Source organism: Augochlora pura, chromosome 7 (assembly GCF_028453695.1).
Source record: "Augochlora pura isolate Apur16 chromosome 7, APUR_v2.2.1, whole genome shotgun sequence".
In the NCBI taxonomy this organism is placed as follows: domain Eukaryota; kingdom Metazoa; phylum Arthropoda; class Insecta; order Hymenoptera; family Halictidae; genus Augochlora; species Augochlora pura.
Window position 1 is genome coordinate 37,384,437 of NC_135778.1, and position 20,517 is coordinate 37,404,953.

The window sequence follows — 20,517 nt, forward strand, 5'->3', positions numbered from 1 at the left end:
CGGCGTCGACGACGACTCTTTGCCAGGCTTTTCATTCCGCTGGGAGGACAATCGATCTTCGGGTGTCTTCTAGCCGGCCGCGGAGGATCAAAAGGACTATGAAAACGTCGATCGGCCGGGGAAACTCGTCCGTGAGGCAACCGTGGTGGCTCCCTTTGCCTATGGCTCCTCTAACCGTGTATATCAATATTCAAGTCCCGCGACTCTCCTCGTGGGAAATACCATGGGCTTGATAAGCTGCGGCGCGAGAAATACCGTGCTTCCGTCGGGACGTTCGCGGTTTTCGAAGCGGACCCGCAAGTTTCGACGTTATTATTTCCGGTTATCGAACATCCGATGGATCGCAGATTTTTTTTCTCTTTTTCTTATATGCAACAACTGGCCGAGGCGACGGCGAATCTGCGGCTATTGGAAAATAGCCGGAAATAGATGGAAATCTAATTTGTTCGTCTGCTATTACGAGTCGAAATGTCCGACAGTTTTTCGCAGAAAATAATATTGTCGTGAGCAGAGTAGAATTAACAATAAATGTTGAAATTGAGATATAGAGTTCTTATAAAAGAAACAATATAATAATTTTAATAATTCCAATTTTAAAATCTGGATTTAAATTATATTATCTGCTTTTAAGTATATTATCTGCTTTTAAGTATATTATCTGCTTTAATATAGTTTTTGGCAATTTTATCATTTTACTCTGTAACTCTAATTTTATTATTTGAAGAAATAATAACTATAATAAAAAATACTTATTTTTTAAAACTGTAAAACGAGTATATTAACTGATATGTTATAGAAGAATGATATTCTTTAATTCACGCCAAAAGATCATAAAAGTTAAGGACATTTTCTGTTTGAAAATGGGACAATTATATATAATTATTGGGACAATTGTTTGCTGCTTCCAGAGGGTTGGAATACACAATTACCTTCAGGCTTCGTTACTTCTTCATCGAGAGATTTTACGAGGCTCCATATTACGCGCAGCTCCACACTGTCTGCGTTTAATCTGCCCTTAAATGTCCATAGAGTTTAACGGCATCGTAAAACATTTCTAACTGAATACCGAATCTCAGGACGCGGTGCTTATTGTTACTGGGGGGGGGGGGGGGGGGGAAACGACGAAATACGAATCAACGGTCGCGGCAACACAAGTGGGAGACTCGAAATTGCGAATGCCGGTTGTAATTAGATGTCAATCTGCCTCCATTTTAATTTCGAACGGAGAAGAAAATGAGGATAAAACATTTCATCAGGGCTCATTCACCGTGTATCGATCCACTCGACGGAAAATTTCATAATTACAACTGCCGTTCCAGTCATTGACATCGCATCGCCAATCAGAATTCATTCAAAACCCCCGCGTACACGTCGGAAAATGAAACGGCACGGAATTGTTTAAATCTTAAAAACTGACGGTCGAATAATGTTTCGCGATTAATCGGTTTTAAAAGAATATATCTAAAAGAAAAGCTACGATTCCCGTAGAATCGCGCGCGACGAAGGAATTCACGGCGCGGAAATCTCGCCGAATTGTTTTATTATTTCATAAAGGACTATCGATAAACCGCATTCGACGTCTCGGAATTCCTCGTAAGATCCTTTTCGCCGCGTCGAGAGAGCCCGAGCTATTTTCAATCGAGACCGGCGATATCGGGGCGAAAATCCTGATGCGAGGAGAGGACGAAGGATCAAAAGGGAAGTCGCGCTCTCGCGCGGGCTAACATTTCCTTCCTTTGAAACTGTCGCGAATGTTTTCTCTGACTTCGAACCTACTTTACTCCCAGATGGAAACGCGCGCCGAAGGGGAACCCCCGCGCGATGGCTTTCCACCACCCCCGCCCCCCTCGCCCCTCACCGGACAAATTATTCGTTAAACCGGCCGAGGCACTGTGACAAATAATCTCGACGATTCCTCGCTGAGGATGCGACGAGTACGCTCCGAGCATTAAAGTGATAGTGAAACTTTATTATTTATCACGATGTTTCATACTTTATCATTTATTACGATGTCTTATATTTTATATTTTTATTACGGTGTCTTATACTTTGTAATTTATTACGATGTTTTATACTTTGTAATTTATTACGATGTTTTATACTTTATAATTTATTACGATGTCTCGTAAGTTTCTGCCTTTTTTGAATGCGAAGTCAATGGACGGTATTTGTTGTTTAAGGTTGATTTATCGTGTTACCTTCTTCCATTTCTCAAGAAGTCACGTTATACTCTCTTTTTAATTCGTTTAATATTATTTGATAATTCGTTGACTTACATTTTTTGAAGACAGTAAAATTCTATTAATACGAGTTAAGAGAAGAGTGTCTGACCAATTCTGCCCTATACTACTAGAAATATTTATGCTCTGAAATGAAACCTTAATAAACTGATTCTTTAATCGCTACATGTAGATCCATTTAAATGTATTATCAGAAGCTGTCATGGTTTTAATAAGTGTCTGACCAATTCTGTCTTATACTACTGGGAAAGTTTATGCTCTGAAATGAAACCTAAATAAACTGATTTTTTAATCGTTATTGGCAGACTCACTTAAATGTAATTATCACAAGCTGTCACGGTCTTAAAAATTTTATTATAATAATAATAAGTTTATTTGAATCCATATTTTGTTTTTGTATTAGTGTTGTTGGTATTTGTATATGTATTTCAAAAAAGTAATGGAACATATTCTAAATCTTATTATAATAATAATTTTATTTGAATCCATACTTTGTTTTAAAGTTTTTGGTATTTTCACAGATATTTTAAAACAGCAATGGAATATATTCTAAAATTTCTATACACTTATATAACAGCTTGATAATTCAATTCTATTATATTGTAAAATATTTAATTTCAAAAAATGTCTTCTCCTGCATATCACATCTTTCAAACGCGATCGACATTTGAAAGTTTCTAATAAAAGATGCACGTAGACTGACAAGATATCGAATAGTTATCGTCCAATCGTATTTTAAATATTTACAACAAAAGCCCTCTGTCTCGTTGAATGATATAAGGCCACCGCTTTGAGCAGCCAAGGGAGGCTGACAATAAAATGAGGAAAGAATTAGGCCCCCGAGAAAATGGTCGAGGAAAATTACTCCAGAGACCTCTATGGGGAAATTTCCCCATGTATCCATTTAGCCGGGAACCGTCACGTAACCAGCAGTGGATCTCCTTCTACCCGTTTCTCTTACACTAGATCGCGATCGTAGATCGCGGAAATTCTTCTATTTAATAGAAAATTATGTTATTGGTAACAAAGTCGTAATATGTAGCTCGTAATAAAATTAATAGCGAATTTATTTTTATTAGAGAAATGAAGGGTCGCACTTTTTTTAACGACGAATGAAGAAAAAGATAATAAATAATTGGCAATTTTTTAAAATTATAACTTTGATAACTGAACAAGTTTTTTCAACATTTTAGGTTATGATTTCGTAGTCGCTTGGCTCGATTTTTAAAAACTTATTTCAGTTGTCCTAGCGCCTTTGCTAAACTTAACTATAGGCTTTGCTATACTTTGCTATAGGCTTTGCTATACTTTGCTAAACTTAACTAGGCTTTGCTATACTTTGCTATAGGCTTTGCTATACTTTGCTATAGGCTTTGCTATACTTTGCTATACTTTGCTATAGGCTTTGCTATACTTTGCTATACTTTGCTATAGGCTTTGCTATACTTTGCTATACTTAATTAGGCTTTGTTTTAGGCTTTTTTTTAAGGATTTATTCATCTTAACTGATATTGAAGATTCAAGCAATACGTTTTAAAAGTTCACATATTAATATAAAATTTAATATAATATAAAAGTTCACTCAATTTACAGAAGTCAAAAATAAAGAATAATATAATAGTTCCCCAATTTCCAGAAATCAAAAATAAAGAAACAACCGAACAAAACAGACATTTTCACCAATATTCAACACCACAAACCCTTATTATTCATCCTCGAACGAAAGCAATTTCTCCGCGTTTCCATTTAGTCATCAGCCATCGCGCGTTCGGCTAGCACGAAGCCGGCGATCTTTATTTCGCAGTCTTCCCATCCGGGCGATGCGATTCGAGACGGTCTCCGCGGCGCGTAGCCGCGACCGCGAAACCGCTTTCAATCAGTGATATCGTTGAAGGGTGGTTTTCAACGGAGGTGGAAAGATTCCCCAGGCCGCCGTAGGACGGCCCCGTATCAAAGGGAAAGACAACGCCCGTTGCCACACGGGTTCTGGTGGCGTTTCACGTTTCCCGAGCGTGCCGCGAATGTTTCCCGCTGGTTCCATCGGTGTTTTCATCCGCCGGTAGAATACGGGGGCATATCGAGAACCGATCATCGATTGTATCGGAATGGAACCGAATGAATAGTATACCCCTTCCGGGGGAGCGCGACGAGCCGCGCGGCGCGACCGAGCCTCTGAAAAATTATAGTTGACAGAAAATGTTCATGCCGCGCACCTGGAAAGTTTTACGTAACGGACGGGGTTGCACGGTGGTACCTGAAAAAGTTCGCTGGAACGCATTTTTCAAAATAGTGGACGGCAAAAAAAGCCGCTGCAATGGATACACTTGACGACAATATTAATACATATTCGACGAGAATTCCTCGTTTCAGCGAACAGTTATCAAAAGATAAATGACGAAAATTAGTCGTTTGTATATTATAGAAAATAATCGATTTTTGTTATTTTTATCCTAAATAAATTCTAATTTTTAAAAATATTTTAAAAATGTTGGAGCTGAGATCGTTATAAATTTAAAAATTTTATATTTTACATATAGTCGAATATTAAACATAATCATTAATTAGATTCAAATGTTGGAAAACCATCGATTCTCGCGAAATAAAATTAAAAGCAACGCTCGCGGCATTACCTTGATTTTCCATTTCGAGTTCCGCACTTTTTGACGACACATTCAAATTCCGGAACTTGAAATAAACGAGCGCGCGGTTTTTCATTAAATTATTTGAGGCTACGAGATGTGGTCAACCTTTTTTTTTAGGAGAAGCTATACATATACACACCGTCTACGTGTCACGTCCGACGGGATTTTCCTCTCTCCCTCTCTCTCTCTCTCTCTCTCTCTCTCTCTCGCAGAATTTTGGAAGCCATTTTTGGTCAAGCAACGGTTGAACCGTCGCTCGGCTAATTCCGAATAAAAATTAAATATTAATAATTATTCAAATGAATTCTTTCCGATCGAATATTTATCGATTATTCGGTAACCAGTTACTCTCTCTCTCTCTCTCTCTCTCTCTCTCTCACTCTCTCTCTCTCGCTCTCTTCGTTCGTTTGAATAATTTATTTAGAGTTTATTCGAATATCAATGAGAGAACGATCGTCGTTGTTGATTCTTTTTTTCGGTTTCGCTTGTCGCGTCGATATTTTTGCACCGGTGTTTATTTGATTAGTTAATTAATATTGTTTACCGTATCGTGAAACGAACCGCCCTGAATATTCGATGCGAATGGAGATTAATAATTGTACAATCTCGGTCAAAAAGCGGGAAATTATGAATTTACGTGGGATAATAAGTCACGAAAGTGAGGTTAATTCCTGTAACAAGGAAATTTTATTAATTTTAAATAGAGATGCTATTTTTGGGTTGCAAAACTGAAGATTATTTAAAGCAGATACCGTTACATGAAGCGGTGCATTCAAAACGGAAATAGGAGAAATTAATAAAAGAAACGTTCAAATATAATTAAATGAATTTAATATTCATTCTAATATTAATTCTAATATCTACATTAATTAATAAATATAAATTATACATACAAATTCTTATTCAATTAAACACAAATTTATTCAACATAATTTAATAACATATTTATTCGACCTATAACTTACGAACAGCAAATAAAATTTTATGTCCCATTTTTATTCGCCATTCATTAACGAAATAAAATATTATTCCACTTTTAACAACAGTAACACGTTTGCCTGTTGACGCTTCTTGGCAGAAGGTATTTGCAACAGAATTTGCGATAAATATGTAATTCCGTTGGAGTAAACGTCGCGGCCGTGAGCGTTATTAATCCGGAAAATTGAAGGAAACGAATAAAAATGCGACGGTAAGTAGAAGTTTCCGGTTAAATAGACTTTCAGCTTCGTATTCGTGATGCGATATTCGAAAAGTTTTTTTATACGCCGCATAGAAAGCAATAAAAAGCGCCGCAATTTGTCGCGCCGCGCTTTTCTATTCGCCGCGCGTTCTTTGTCGGGATATTAGGTGGAATTCTTTTTAAATATTACTTCCGGAACGTACGGCGAAAAATGTACGTGTCTGAGAACTTTTCGCGTCGCAGTATGCGAGGCATCTTTTACGGAGGACAGCGCACGTTAAAGCATAATGAAAGTTTCAATAAAAAATATGACAAAAGTGAAACAATGATTGCATTACATGACCCGTTGAAATGCAATTGTGACACTAACTTTAGGTTTAATGTCGCGAGAAACTGAAGGGTCAAATTGACCCAGGTGTCACATATTTGGAGATAGAATAGTTCAAATGAATATTTCTCAGTTCGCGTATTTGTTAAAATTTATCGCTTTAATTGTATTTTAGACTTCCATAATATACTAATTTTAAGGTTAAAAATGTCTTCCTTTGATCAGAATGTTTCGCAGTTCGTTTAAAAATTTTACATCGTTTCACAGTTTTGTCTAAATCTTTTAAAACACGATATTTTTTATAATACAGTATTTATAGATCCCATTTTTTAAATTATAATAAAATATATACAGGAAGTTTTAAGTATATCTAACAATTCGAAAATGGGAGGTTCCTGAAGTTATTTAAAGCAGCTTTTTCCTTAGAGAAAACGCAATCCGCAGTTTTATCGACAAGTTATTAACAAAAAGCATTGACCAATGATAGGTTAGCTCCGCAATGATTGGCTCTGCAGTCGAGCCAATCAATAGAATCATGCTTCGTTCACTAATTGGCTCGGCAGCCTCGCGCTAGCCGAGCTCGCCTCTCATTGGTCAATGCTTTTTAGGAGGCAATGGAGCAGAACGGTTCATATACAACACGATAACTTAACCTTAAAAAACAAATATGATCTATTGACTTCGCATCGAAGAAAAAAAAAAGAAATTTATGAGACGCCCTAATATGTACGTATGATAATTATGTATGGTATATTACAATACAATGGCTTTTTTGGAGCAAAAATTGATCTCGGTATTGAGCATTTTCGTTCTACGTTCTATCCTCGGATAACTGGAGTATTCACCCCGGGCTCTCAACGAAGTTCCACCCGGTACTCTATTTTCAACGGACACCTGATTCCCAGCGCTTTGACGATCTTTGCACGACAACGGGCACGATCAATTCGTCGGCGTTTCACCACGTCGCTCCGAGGCTTCCGCGTTTCCACTAAATCATCCGCGAAAACTGGCTCTCCTTTGTGCGTTCGTCGACTTTTCATCGGGAACGCGCAATCGAAGAACGTACGGCTCCAGGTGTCTGTGACCGAGCGCTTGACACCCGCAACAGTACGCCGCCGTGAGAACAATAATGAGTTTTCCCCGTATTTTTTATGGTAGACTAGACTATAGACTATTTTTCAAAGATTTTTGATTCTCGAAAATTAATAATCTTTCGATACACTTGTTTGGCTGTTGGAGGTCAAGAATATTTTCTGAACTGGTTCAGAAAAATAACAATTTATAATTTTTTAATTAAGTGGAATTGTTAATTTAGTTTTTATGTAGATATCGTAGGTTTTAAAAGAGTTTCATCAGCCATCTTCCCAAAAATATCCAAAAAATTCATCTAAAAAATTCCCCGCGCATAACCCGACATAACCTAACATCACTGCTCGATGAAGAGATAATGAGGCTGGTGCGATACGAAGGTCCCTATCTCTTAGATTCGCTATCACCGCAACACCGTAGATGGAAGCTCTCGAAGTAATAACGCCGAAGAAACCAATGTCTGATTCGAGGATAAAACCCGTTTACTTCAGAGGGAATGCCACGAGAGCGGCGACCGAACAACAACACGCGGGAGGAGGGTTCGCGGTTGGACAACACAACGCGGGAGTCGCGAGCATTGTTCGAGCCGTGGAAAGAAGGGCCACCTTGCAACGAGAACGCCCTAAGAAGGGAAAGGGAAGACGACGACAACGACGACGTTCGAGGAGCACGCCAAGAAGTCGGAGTAAAGTGGGATTGTTCGACTCTTCTCGTCATCTACTTTTTGCTCCGTCATGCAGTGCTTGGATGGGCTGTTCAGCGAGCGGGTTTTTCTTTGTTACTGCCGTTGGAGTCGAAAACAGGAAATCATCTTCGATACCGGCTGCGTCGGTCAACTTTTTTTAAGAGATGTTGTAGGACAGGGTGGTTCAGAAATCGCCGATTTTTGGCGAAGTGCTCGTATTGTCATTGGCCCACTTCAGAGTGAAGGGAGTTCTTCTTTGGGCAGTGTTATGGAGTACTATTCTGAGAGCCGAGTATAGGTAATAATACTATGATAGGGTAGACAGGGTTGTAGAAATTGTCGAGGTTATGTGGTAGATAAAGTTCTTTAACCCTTTGATTTTGGCAGAATTTGTGACGCACAGGCCGTAAAATACAGTAGAAATAAAATCACGACGTAAATCGAGAACAGCAAAATTTTTGATAATAATGCATTATTATTAGACATACAGACAAAACAGTTGTTAGAAAAATTACTAGAAAAATTACTAGAGAGTTATTAGAACAATTATTAGACAGTTGTTTAATTCTAAGTAACCTCACATCCAATAAAAATGAAATTATTAGCAAAGGACGAGAATTTCATGCTCTCTAAAATTCTAAAAGCTCCTCCAAATAGAAGCCGACACCGCGTCAGCCTGCCGACGCGACTAAACGCCGCAGCCGAATATTATAATCCCGGACAGCCTCCCAGGGAAAACACTGAAACGGCATCGGGCATGCTTTCGCAGGTTGTATCCGCGCGCCATCTTTCATAACCTCCGCGTCCGCGACCGTTTCCATCCCACGAGTCTACCGGGACCATCTCGTTCCGGAGAATTGAAAGACTGTGTCGCGGCCACGGCGAAACAACCGCGACGACGACGATGGCCGGCGAAAGAATAACGAAATAATATAGAAAAGACGTTTCCTTCTGTTCAAGAGACGCTACGGAAGACTGGATTCATCGCCGGCGCATCGAGAAAATGCTTAGCCGTCTGCTCGTTGAAGCTCCGCGGAATTAAACGAGTGAAAGCAAACTCCGACCTGGCTTGAAATATTCGATTCGCTGGCTGGAATAGCGGGGCCTCTATCAAAATTATCCCTCTCGTTGCTCTCTCCTTCTCTTTCCCTCTCCACGGCATCGCTTCGTTATTTAATGCCGTTCCTTCGGTAGTAAATTATTTATTCGTATATATCACCGTTCCTTTGTGCCACGCTTCTTATTAATCCCGACTATTTTGTATTCCGATCCGCTCCACTTATTTTATACCGTATAATTCTAGAATTTATGTTGGCCGGATCTTTATAACGTTTACGTTGGAATTATATAAATAATCGTGCACGAATATTTTTTTCATGAAATTCTTCTATGAAAAGCTTCTATGGAAAAAGGCATATTAATGAATACACTCGATTTCTATGATAAGATATCGCATAGTAAATTCAAAGTAAATTTTATTTTCAATCCTAGCATTGATTAAATATTTAAGACTCGAAATAGTACTATTATATAATTTATAACTGTTGCAATAAATCGAGGCGTGGTTCAAATCTATAATTATTTAATACGAAAGGTACAATTAGGTTAAGTCTCTCCGTGGACACTGCACGTTTACCAGACAGAAGAACGCTTACAACAGACTGCTGTAAACAGCCTCGCTTCACACTATAGCTCTCCGACGGAAACGGAAGGAGAACTACCTCACGATGCATACGTATCATGTGGCGCGCAATACAAAATATGATAACTGAGCTATATTGCAACATCCATTATTTCCAACAATAACTATTAAATATTACTATATACTACTTTAAATATTATCATAATTTTTAATATATATATGAAATATAATATTACTTTAACTTTTTTAATTTTTTAAATATTACTATAATACTACTTCGCGCAGTGTTTTCCTTTTTATCGCAAGCGGAGTAAAAACACGAGTGGCTTTTATTAAATATTTAAATTAATATATTTATTTTAAAGCTTGAAATATTACAATTATATAATTTACAACTATTCCATAAATAGTACCATAACACTACTTAACCCTGTGTTTTCCTTTTTATCGCACGCCGACTAAAAACACGAGATAAATAGATTCGCACTATAGAATTGTTTCGCACTATATCTTCTTCGACGCGCAAAAATACCGCGAGGGTTTTAAATAATGTAGAACAGAGAATGGGAGGGGACGGCGTGTCCGACGGTCTCGCGGTAATTGAAAAAAATAGCTTTCGAAAAAAGGGACGTATCAAGTGAAGAGGCGGTTACTTGGAAACGGGTATAGTAGTCGCGCAAGAGCGATCGCGTCGTATCGAATGCGCGGTGCGGCTGTATATTTCCGTCCTGAGCGACCGAAACGAGTTTTTATTGCAGCTGACAGGTGTCGAACGTCGAGGATGATATTGGTTTTAACGTGTGTCTCTTGAAGAGTACGCCCGGGCAGACATTATTCTGATCATTGTGAAACGCTGGAACAATGTCTGTCGGGGTATCCTATCCATCTATATTTTTGTACGTAAAATATCGCCGGCGTCGCAAAATGAAAAGCGAATGTTCTTTCTCTTGCGTCGAAGCCGTTCCAGCTGAGATTTATTGCTAAACGGAGCAAGCGTTTCTTTTTTTTTTAAAAATTCAAAGGGAACAAACATTGGAACGGGTTTAATTCAAGCAGCGCGGCAACGTGGGCTCGTGTCGTTGGTAGCGCGGCCAGGTTGTAGAACGCGAATTAACCAGATACAGCCGCGGTGCCGCGCGCGGAACAATGCGACCATGATAAATGGAGATTGAAGGGACAGGGACAGTTGTCTGTCTTGGCTCGTCTTTAGTCACCGCTTCTACGTCATTACGAGCCATTATGAGCTTCAAAGCTCGAATATGGAGCGAGTTACTATGCGCGCGAGCTAGGGGGGGGGGGAAGGCCCCCTCATTGTTTCCACCGTCGCTTTAAAATAATTGCTAAGCGCCATTGTCTACGCAACAATCACCGGCCTCGTATCCATTACGCTCGCAGCAACGCGCCGCGTTACCTTCCGCTAATCCTTCTCCGTTGAATCGAAAATGAAACAACCGGCGTTATCTTTACCGCGGGTGGATCCTCGTCACTGAGACCAAGACAGGCCCCTATTGTTGCGCATAAATAGTTGGGCCGGGCTACTTGAGCCGGAGTGTCGGCCGGAAACGATGGAACACTGTGTGTGGCTGTAGCAAAATATTAATCTAATTCTTTTATTGTGGTACAATATAATTTTGTGGAAATGGAATATTAATTTTATCAAAGTAAAATATTAATTTTATTGTAATAGAGTATTCATTTTATTAGAATGAAATATTAATTTTATTATAGTGAAATATTAATTTTATTATAATGCGATATTAATTTTATTATAATGAAGTATTAATTTTAATATGATAACTGGGCAGAGTATTGTCCATAAAATCAAGTAATTTTTCATCTTTTTCTATTGTTTCCTGTGGACACATTCGACCAAAGATTCTAATTTGCAAAGCTTGTTGAAAGACCAAGAGAACAGGAGCGCCGGTATCGCAAGCAGTATCACACTTTCGCTGACAAAAGGCGTTCACCCGCGTTCCCAAGACCATTTGGTAACCCCCTTGGTCTGAGGGACCATTACATGTTGGTACCACTTTAATTGAACCACTGGGGCCGTGCTGGATTTTCCGGGAAATTAGATACGGTTCGCGGGAAAATACCTCACGTGTAACCTGTATCACCATAGCGTGGGTTGCCGAACGATCGCTCGCCGAGCGCACTCGATGAAACGGCGATGGCTATGTTCTCGAACAAAATCGTATCGCCGTTGTCGCGAATAGTTACTAATCCTTTGTTTCCTTAATGTATTAAGACATATCGCATAGTTGACGATTAACCCTTTGCACTCGAAGCCATTTCGAGCTTAGATCAAAAATTGCTATTTTGACCAGCTTTTGCTTTTAACAAAAGGGTATTTAATAATGTCAACCCTATTTTGTTAATTATATAACAATCTTCGTCGGCGCTTCAGAGGCGCCACTCGAGTGCAAAGGGTTAATAATTGTCAACATCTCGGAAAATAGTATTAACGAAAGCGTCCTTAGAGAGATCGAATTTGCCAGCGAGAGAGAAGTTGTCGCGCGGTGAACTCTGAACCGAGGAAAAGAGGGGGGGAGGGCAGGGGCAGGGAAAGTCGAAGGCCAGAGGCGGAAAGAAACTCCGCGGGCCTAGCGGGAAGCCCTGGAAACACGGTGAAAACTCGGAAAAGCTGGTCTCGCGCGGGGCTTTGCCCGCTCGTGTTCGGTAGGATACGCGGTCGTTGCGAGGACGCAACCGCAATCGCATGAATTTCTGAGAGTCGCCGGGGAACGGGAATACCGGGGAAGGCGGGCGGCATCAGTGTCGGCCCTTGCGCCGCGCGGAATACATTATTAAACAATTAATTAAAATGGTCGCAACAGGGCCTGGACCCCGGCGTGACCGTCGCCGACAGGCCATCGGCCATGTCGCTGAATTATTCATCCGGAAAACCCTTCAAACTCTTCGCCGGTCAGATTGGATTTCTTGATTATGCGGACAAATTTGATATCGTTAAAGGGTCTTCCCCCCTGCGAAACGCGCGTGCGCGATATTATTTTGTAAGTAAACCGCGTCAATTCTTAGATCGGCGTTTCTCGTATTTATTCGTTAATCTTTCAACAATATTTAGAAATTTTTAGTAGTAGAAACAGTTGCAGGCTTTTTTATTTGTCAAAAATTGAAAAAAGAGAAAAGGATTCTTAATCAGGTTAGGTTTAGCTATTGCAAAAATCATGGCAAATGATAAAGATTGATAATTAAGAGCTGGCAGCATTTTGAGGTTGGAATATCGAATTTTATATTCGCTTTTTTAACTTCGATAGGCTAGAGATATAACATTTATATGTTAAGAAGTTGAGAATTGAACGAAGCCTTTAGATTGACAAATAAAAAATTGGAAGCATTTGAGGTTAGAATATAGAATTTTATTCTTTTTTGTTTACTTTGGCAGGCTAACGATACAAAGTTTACTTGTTAAGAAATTGAGAATTGAACGAAGCCTTTAGATTAATAATTAAGAGCTGGAAGCATTTTGAGGTTAGAATATTTAAGAAAATTTTATTCTCTTTTTCAACTCCTGCAGGCTAAAGATGTAACATTTATTTGTTAAGAAACTGTGAATTGAACGAAGCCTTTATGCATCTAGACAAATTTTCAACACAAAAGGAAAACACAAGGGCTCACTGTATTTCCAAAATCCTAACAAAAATTCGCAAATTCAGTCGCTGTTCAGCGAACAGCACTAAGGCTGCACGAGATCGCAATTAATTTTTTCACCGTTCACCTTGTTACGAAAGCTTGGAGAATGGAGGACTGTTTCTATGGCGTAGAAGAAAGTCGCGCTAAAAACCGTGAGAGATTTTACTAGCCTCGGCGCACGGGTTGAAAGAAAAAGGTTGGAAGAAAAGCAAAACCGGCTGAGTTTTTTCGCGAACGTCCGCAAAATTCGCCGGCCCTTGAAAGGGCATGTTAGTCTCCGGCTCGTGGAGCAGAATTAACCTGTAATTGAACTCTCTTACCTGCCTTAAAATCGTAGAGTTCGCGCCGCGATTTTCAATCGAAATATCAGCGTTATATGTACATTATATGCACAGTGTATATGTATACGAGACGCAGTCGTGATTTACGTTTATCCCCGAAGGTATGCTCAACCGCCTTTTATTTCGCCGATGCGCCGCCGCTTTTAAGCATTTCCAACAGGGCTGAATAAGTGAACCACGAAACGGTGATTACACATGTGAAAGAGTATTTTCGATCGAGTGCACAAATTAAATTGCGATTGCGTTATTTTCTTCGTTGTTAACTCATCCGCCGGGAATATTTAATTATATTTAAATTATGATTGTTAACGGGGACGAAAGATTATGGAAAACCATTTATACGTATATGCTGCATATGCTGTATATGTTGCATATACTGTATATGTATGTATATGCCGTGTGTGTATATGATGTAAATGATATTTCAAATATAATTCAAAAGAAGGGTGCCCTCTGAATATTTATTATTAATCATCGTTAAGTCCCCATCATTTTACTGTCCATTTGTATTAAACACTCTACTGTTTTATCGTAAAGCATTATCAAAAGGAAATTAATTTTTAAGTTTGTTGTAATAAAAGCAGAACGCTTTTATTCTGAATATTATCAAACTATTAGTTGAAAATAATCTGATATCTATTAAATTCAAATTTCTAAGGTCACAGCTTATAATATTTAATAACAATATCTATTAACAATATTTTATTACTGTCGCATTCTTTCGAACTTATTAAAATAATTAACAAACCAAATACAAATACCTTGACATACGTTCATTTCAGACATACATTTCTCAAACATAGTATTCACAAGTCGCCATCACACTGGCAAACATTATAATTAATGACAGAAATTATACCGTCCAATAATTATTATTAATAATAAAATATATTATTAATAATAAAATATTATTAACTGTCTAAAAAATGTATTATTTTCCTCCGCTTCGCAGAAGCATAGAACATTTCAATTTCTAATATTGTTTTAAAGTGCCCGCCGAAATAACCTCAAAACGGCAGCGTCGAAATTGGAACACGCCTTGAATAATAACAGAAAATTAATCTCCTGTTTTCCCGGTTGTTTTCGTGGCGAGCGTATTAAAAAATTCACGGCACGGTTACTTTGCGCGTCTATATTTAATGATAACACACCCTGAAAATTAGAACGGCCCCTTGACGTGTCACCTTCTATCTCTATATCTCTCTCTCTCTCTATCTCTCCACAGATTAATAATAAATAGTCCCCGCGTTCCACTGCACAGTTAATGAACTCTCCGCCCGTGGTGAAACACCCTTCTCTAATTTTCAATTCAGTAAAAACTGCCCCTGTTTCTTCCCCTGTTTACGAAACCCTACACTCCGCCGACCCCTTTACTACCCTCGTAGACATTCTCTCTCCACCCTCCCCTCACCCCATCACCCCCCCTCGCCCGTTTCTCTCTGCGCTTTCTTAGGCATGTATATTCGAGAATAGAATTTAAATGCCTTAAACTATTATCTCTGGAATTAGCATTTGAGAATTCAGTGGATACGTAGCAGAAGATATCGCGAAATACCGAATTCCTACGGTGTTGCCTTCCTCTAAGTACCCTTTCTCTCTGTGCCGTGCTTTCGTGTCTTTTTTAATTACGACATTAATATATAACAAAAGTAAATGGACGATTGTTTCGTTTAAATGAAACATGGAGATATTTGTGATTAATTATAGATGGTTTAAGTTGGTATTTCAGCCTTAACCTCTTCAGGTTAAGTTCTATTTTTTTATTGATATTGTTAATTTATAGAACACAATTGTTGCAGACAATTTATTTCGTATGAAAATAGTTTAGACATAATTTTGTCCAAATTGTAGATGTCAGCTTTAACCGTGCATAAAAATTGACACTGCATATCCTTGAAGCATCGCAGAAGAGTTAAATATCAGAGCTTAAAAAACTGAAAAATTGATCTAGATCATGGAGCTTTGATGAATGAACTTTCAGAAAATATATTTTCATAAAATACAGAATAAATTTCCTGAGTGTGATTTCGTATGATTCACAATTAATTGTTAACCGATAGTATCTAATTATAAATAGCATAACATTGTTAAAGGCAAGACGAATGATAACTAACCAAAAACATCGTTTATATGATTTCAGGCAACGAACTGATCTGCGACTGCAAACTGGCCTGGATGTGGGGCATGAGGAACGAGACGAAGAACACGAACCTGCGGGTCGCCCTGGAGAAGCTCACTTGCTTCCTGGAGAGCAATAACGCATCGCAGAAGATCAACAGCGCGGACCTCGAAAGGAACGAGGCACTCGAGATTGCACGAAATCCAAGTGGGTTGTTCTGCTTACACGTGTTCGGCCCGTTTGTCCCGTCTGCTTTGCGTCCCGCGGCCCTCCACCACCGCCCCGCCGCGAAACTTTCTTGCCCATTGTTACCGGCGGCACATCCGACGGTGAAATTTCCGCGCCGCCTGGCAACTCTTTCGCAAACAGCTCACGGAAACCGTCTTCCGCCGTTTGGTTTTCTGGTTGACGGAGTCAAAGAAACTGGTTTCGCGATCATATCGAACGCAAGCACGCTTTATTCGGTTTACCGACGTATCCTCTCTTCCGCGGCCTGCCCGATGCGAGTCAATTTCTTACGGTCGCTCCTTTTGTCGGCACCGGTCATGCCAGCTGAAAGAAACGAGATAAATAAGTCTGTTATTTGTATCGGACAAATTTACTAAGTTTGAAGTTGATCTGATCTCAAAACTTATAATATGGAAATAAATTTATAATTTTAATTTTGGTTTGGTTTGGTAGATTTTAAGGTCGTCAACAATTTTTAATTGGAATCATATATTTTTTATGCATTGGTAGATGCAGCTTGATATATTTTATAAAAAGATATTGGTCTATATATGTCGAAAATAAATCTATAAAAAATCTATTAAAAATAAATCTATAAATAATGACTCGCATAAAATAAATCTATAAATAAGGATTCACACAAAATAAATCTATAAATAAGGATTCACATAAAAATAAAATGCGTTTACTTTTTGTTAAATCCATTATCAGGCATTATTATGCCTGTCGAATTCATTCGACACAGACACCGAATATACACAAACCCGGAAAAAAGCGGCGGAAACTAGCGTTCGCGATGGCAAGGAATCCTTTTAAGGTTAAACCGTTCAGAATTTCCGACGTGTACGATATAATCAAATCGCGTGCCGGCAAAAAGCGACAATTCCGAATGCATTTTCGATCCCTCCTCGATATACGTACACGTTTTGCTGGAGCGTTCGTTCCCTATGTTGTTACAGGGGAATATTTTGCCGAGAACTTCAGAAGCGGCAACATCGAGGACGTCGGCGCTTACATGGGCGACGAGGACGAGGGCGAGGACGAGCATGAAGATTTCTCCACGAATTCCGATTTCCAGTCGAAGGTAAGATATACCTGGCCCCGTCCCGTCCTATCCTATATCTTGTATATCTATATTTTCGTTCGCCTCGATTCGGGGATCAATTTCGATTCGATGACGCGGACATCGTCGAATTTTTCCTGTATTAAAACGCGCGACGGAAATAACGAAATACATCCCTTACCGATCTGACGTCGCGGCGTTGAATCGAATAAGCTGACCGAAATACGATTTTACAAATTTTTCGGAAAATAAACAATTTTTATTGCCTTAATCTAGCGAGATATATCGGGGCAACGCTGTACTAGTATTTTTTATATTTACAGTATTTTATAGTATTTATATTTATAGTACTGAGTCCTTTAGACAGGTATACAATTTTCACTCGTTTATTTGTTTTAAATTATTCAAGCCGGTCATCGTTCAAGCCATTGCGATATTTAAAATTTGTAGAATTTTTTGAAAGACTTCTTTAAACTTCTAAGTAATTCGATGTTCTCTTTTGCGTCATTGACCAAAAGAATTGGCTGTGAAGGTTATGTCAATGTGAATTTTCTATATACATATTTTATATAAATTTCACATTTACTTTTTAATAATACATTGCACTATTATACGAAGCTCTGACTTATTAAATCAGACAAATTTGATGTATCAAATTATTTCGAACAGTTTTTAATTGCCTTTTTGTTCCTCTTACCATTTTCAATCATTTTTAATATCTTATAACAATTTTAATACCTTTTAATAGTATCACTTAATGTTTATTGTCTTCAAGCTTCTTACGATTTTCGTGAAACTGTTTTTAATAATTCTAAAATACTGTAAAATATTATAAAATATTGTAAAATACTATAAATACCGTAAAAATTATTATTTGTCTATAATTAGCTCTGTTTGCTTACAACTGACCTATAAGATACATTTTAGGCGCGTTAAACGGCCAAATGATTTCGACTAACCTTCTCAGCCAGAAGAACCGATAAACAACAATTTGCAAAAAAATATCGGGAACACGTTGCTCGAATTTCTTATCACGGAACACGGGGGGGCGTTTTCGCGACTCCCTTACGCCATCGACGTGCTCCGAATCTCGCGACGACATTTTTTATTTAAAATAGTCCCCGAGCCGCCGCCGCCGTCGGAGATAAGCTGGCCGACCGTGACAATTTTTTCAACGCAAAAATAAAAACCGAACCGAACATCGCCGACGTTTTTCAAGGAAAAACTGGTTTCGCGCGGTGGCCGAAAGATTTAAACGATTTTTTTTTTGTACGCGTTTTTATGGAAACGAAGATTTATGGGGCACCGTGACGCGTTGCCGGGCCCGCTAGTTTTTAACACGGCCTATCTGATAAATTTTTGTTTAACGTCCACGACCGTCGGGAATTTCCATTTTTATATACAATTAACGAGCGCCGCGCACGATCGGTTTAACTCTCTCTCTCTCTCTCTCTTTTTTTTTTTTCAATTATACAGGGAAACAAAGCGTCTGCCATAACTCAGGCCAATCGCGGACCATTTTCATCGTTTTGACAAGTTCAGAATCGATTTTGAAGAACCCCCGTCCGTGATAGTATTTTTTTTTTTTGTTTGTTTTGTTTTCTGTTTTGCTTTTGTTGGCGCGGACACGCCGCTGCGGAATGATTTATAGGTCGCGGCAGCAGAGGGTCCCGGTTGCGTTCTAAATAATAAAAAAAAAAAATTTACCCGAGCCGCTTCGTTTACGACGAAAGAGTAACGTCACCTTTGTGGGAAGTTTGTTTGTTTTGATTCGCGAGAAACGCCGCGGTGTGTTGGGTTCATTGTTTTTTTTTTTTTTTTTAAACGCTTTCGAGGATCTTCGTAAAAACCTCGACGGAATCTTATGGAACGAAGATGAACGATTAAACTCCATCTTTGATCTCCAATTCGATTTCCATTTTGTCTTTTTTCGTGTATTTCGATGTTTTTTTTTTATCGAACAACTGAACGATCATGAAGCGCGAAATTGGTCTATTTGTTTCGCCGTAGCGTTTGTCACATAATAACTCTCCGCGGGCGACAGAGTGTTGATCAAATGGTTTAACTGATATTTATAAGCTCTCGCGGTGGCCTTGAACGAGCAATTTGTCCCCATTGCGGTCGAGCACGGATCCGATATTGCCAAATAACATCGCCCGATCATCGATCCTCCACTCAAATATCCAAAAGCTGGATTAATAGACTGCGGACACTCCGTGCATTTAAAGTATATTTTTTACGGTGAAATATATCATAAAGGGGGAAAAACTCGATCAGATATTTTACATATTTTTGATAATGTGAAAATTTACAGAACCTTGACAATTTTATATCGAGGAAAAAAATATTATAGCTAAATTGATAATTTTTCTATCAAGCGGTGACAAAACACACTTCTAACAATTCTAACCTCAAACTATTCTCTACCTTCATTTATTTCTTCGCAAGTCATTTTTTGACTTTTGATTCGATAGTCGTGAAATTAATTCAGGTTAAATAAATTAAATTAACGTTTGCTCCCCGTTACTTTGTTGCAGACCAAGGTGATAGAAGGGAAATTGATGCAGGAAAGGAAGCTGTTCGATCTGAAGATCGAGGAGCTGCCGTGCCGGAAGCCCTCGAGGGAGGATCTGATGGCGTCGGAGCAACCGTCCAGCCGCCACGAGAACGCGCGCGTCGGTTGGTCGGGTTCCTTCTGGTCATCCTCGTCCAAGTCCATCCAGCTCGAGCTGTCCGTCCTCGTGTACTGGGGGCTGCTCCTGCTGTCCGAGCTCTTCACGTAGAAGCGGCTCCGGAAGCCGGACGACCCACTAAGCAGATCAGAAGGATGGCCCATGGACGAGAACAAGGACGAGGACGAGGACAAGGACGGGGACGACGACGGGGGGGACGAGGAGGACGCGGGGAACGGTTCCCGGTATCTCAAAACGCGAGCATAATCGAACCGGACCGGTGTGTACGTCTCTGTGTATATGGCCGCGTGCACACTTCCACGTGTGCGTGCACATTACCCAAGTGTGTGTGTATGTGTGTGTGTGTAACTGCTGCGTGTGAGTATGCGCGACCGTATGCGTGTCGTCGTCGTTGGCTGCGTGTGTTCCGAGCCGGAAACTCGTTGATCGATCCGCCGAAGGATTTCCGACGCGTACCGGGCGGTCCGCGAGCCATGAAAAAAGAGAATAAAAGATCCGCCGAACGGCTGATCCCCTTCTCCCGTCTCGCCATCTACCGCGGAACAACGATACGTAACCCGAAGGAGAGAGAATCCGGAGGACGGGACCGCGATCGAGTATCTCCGGCAGCACT

At 39.5% G+C, this 20,517-nt stretch overlaps 1 protein-coding gene across 1 annotated transcript in view; it reads left to right on the forward strand.

Moving 5' to 3' along the window:
• The window catches only part of Con (leucine rich repeat protein connectin), a 262,102-nt gene extending 242,062 nt beyond the window's left edge, over window positions 1–20,040 (forward strand). Inside the window, exons 4-6 of the mRNA XM_078186729.1 lie at window positions 15,942–16,127; window positions 17,108–17,232; window positions 19,749–20,040. Coding sequence (XP_078042855.1) covers window positions 15,942–16,127; window positions 17,108–17,232; window positions 19,749–19,994 — 557 coding nt within the window. The 3' untranslated portion in view covers window positions 19,995–20,040. The remainder of the gene's footprint in view (window positions 1–15,941; window positions 16,128–17,107; window positions 17,233–19,748) is intronic.
• The last annotated feature ends 477 nt before the right edge of the window (window positions 20,041–20,517 follow it).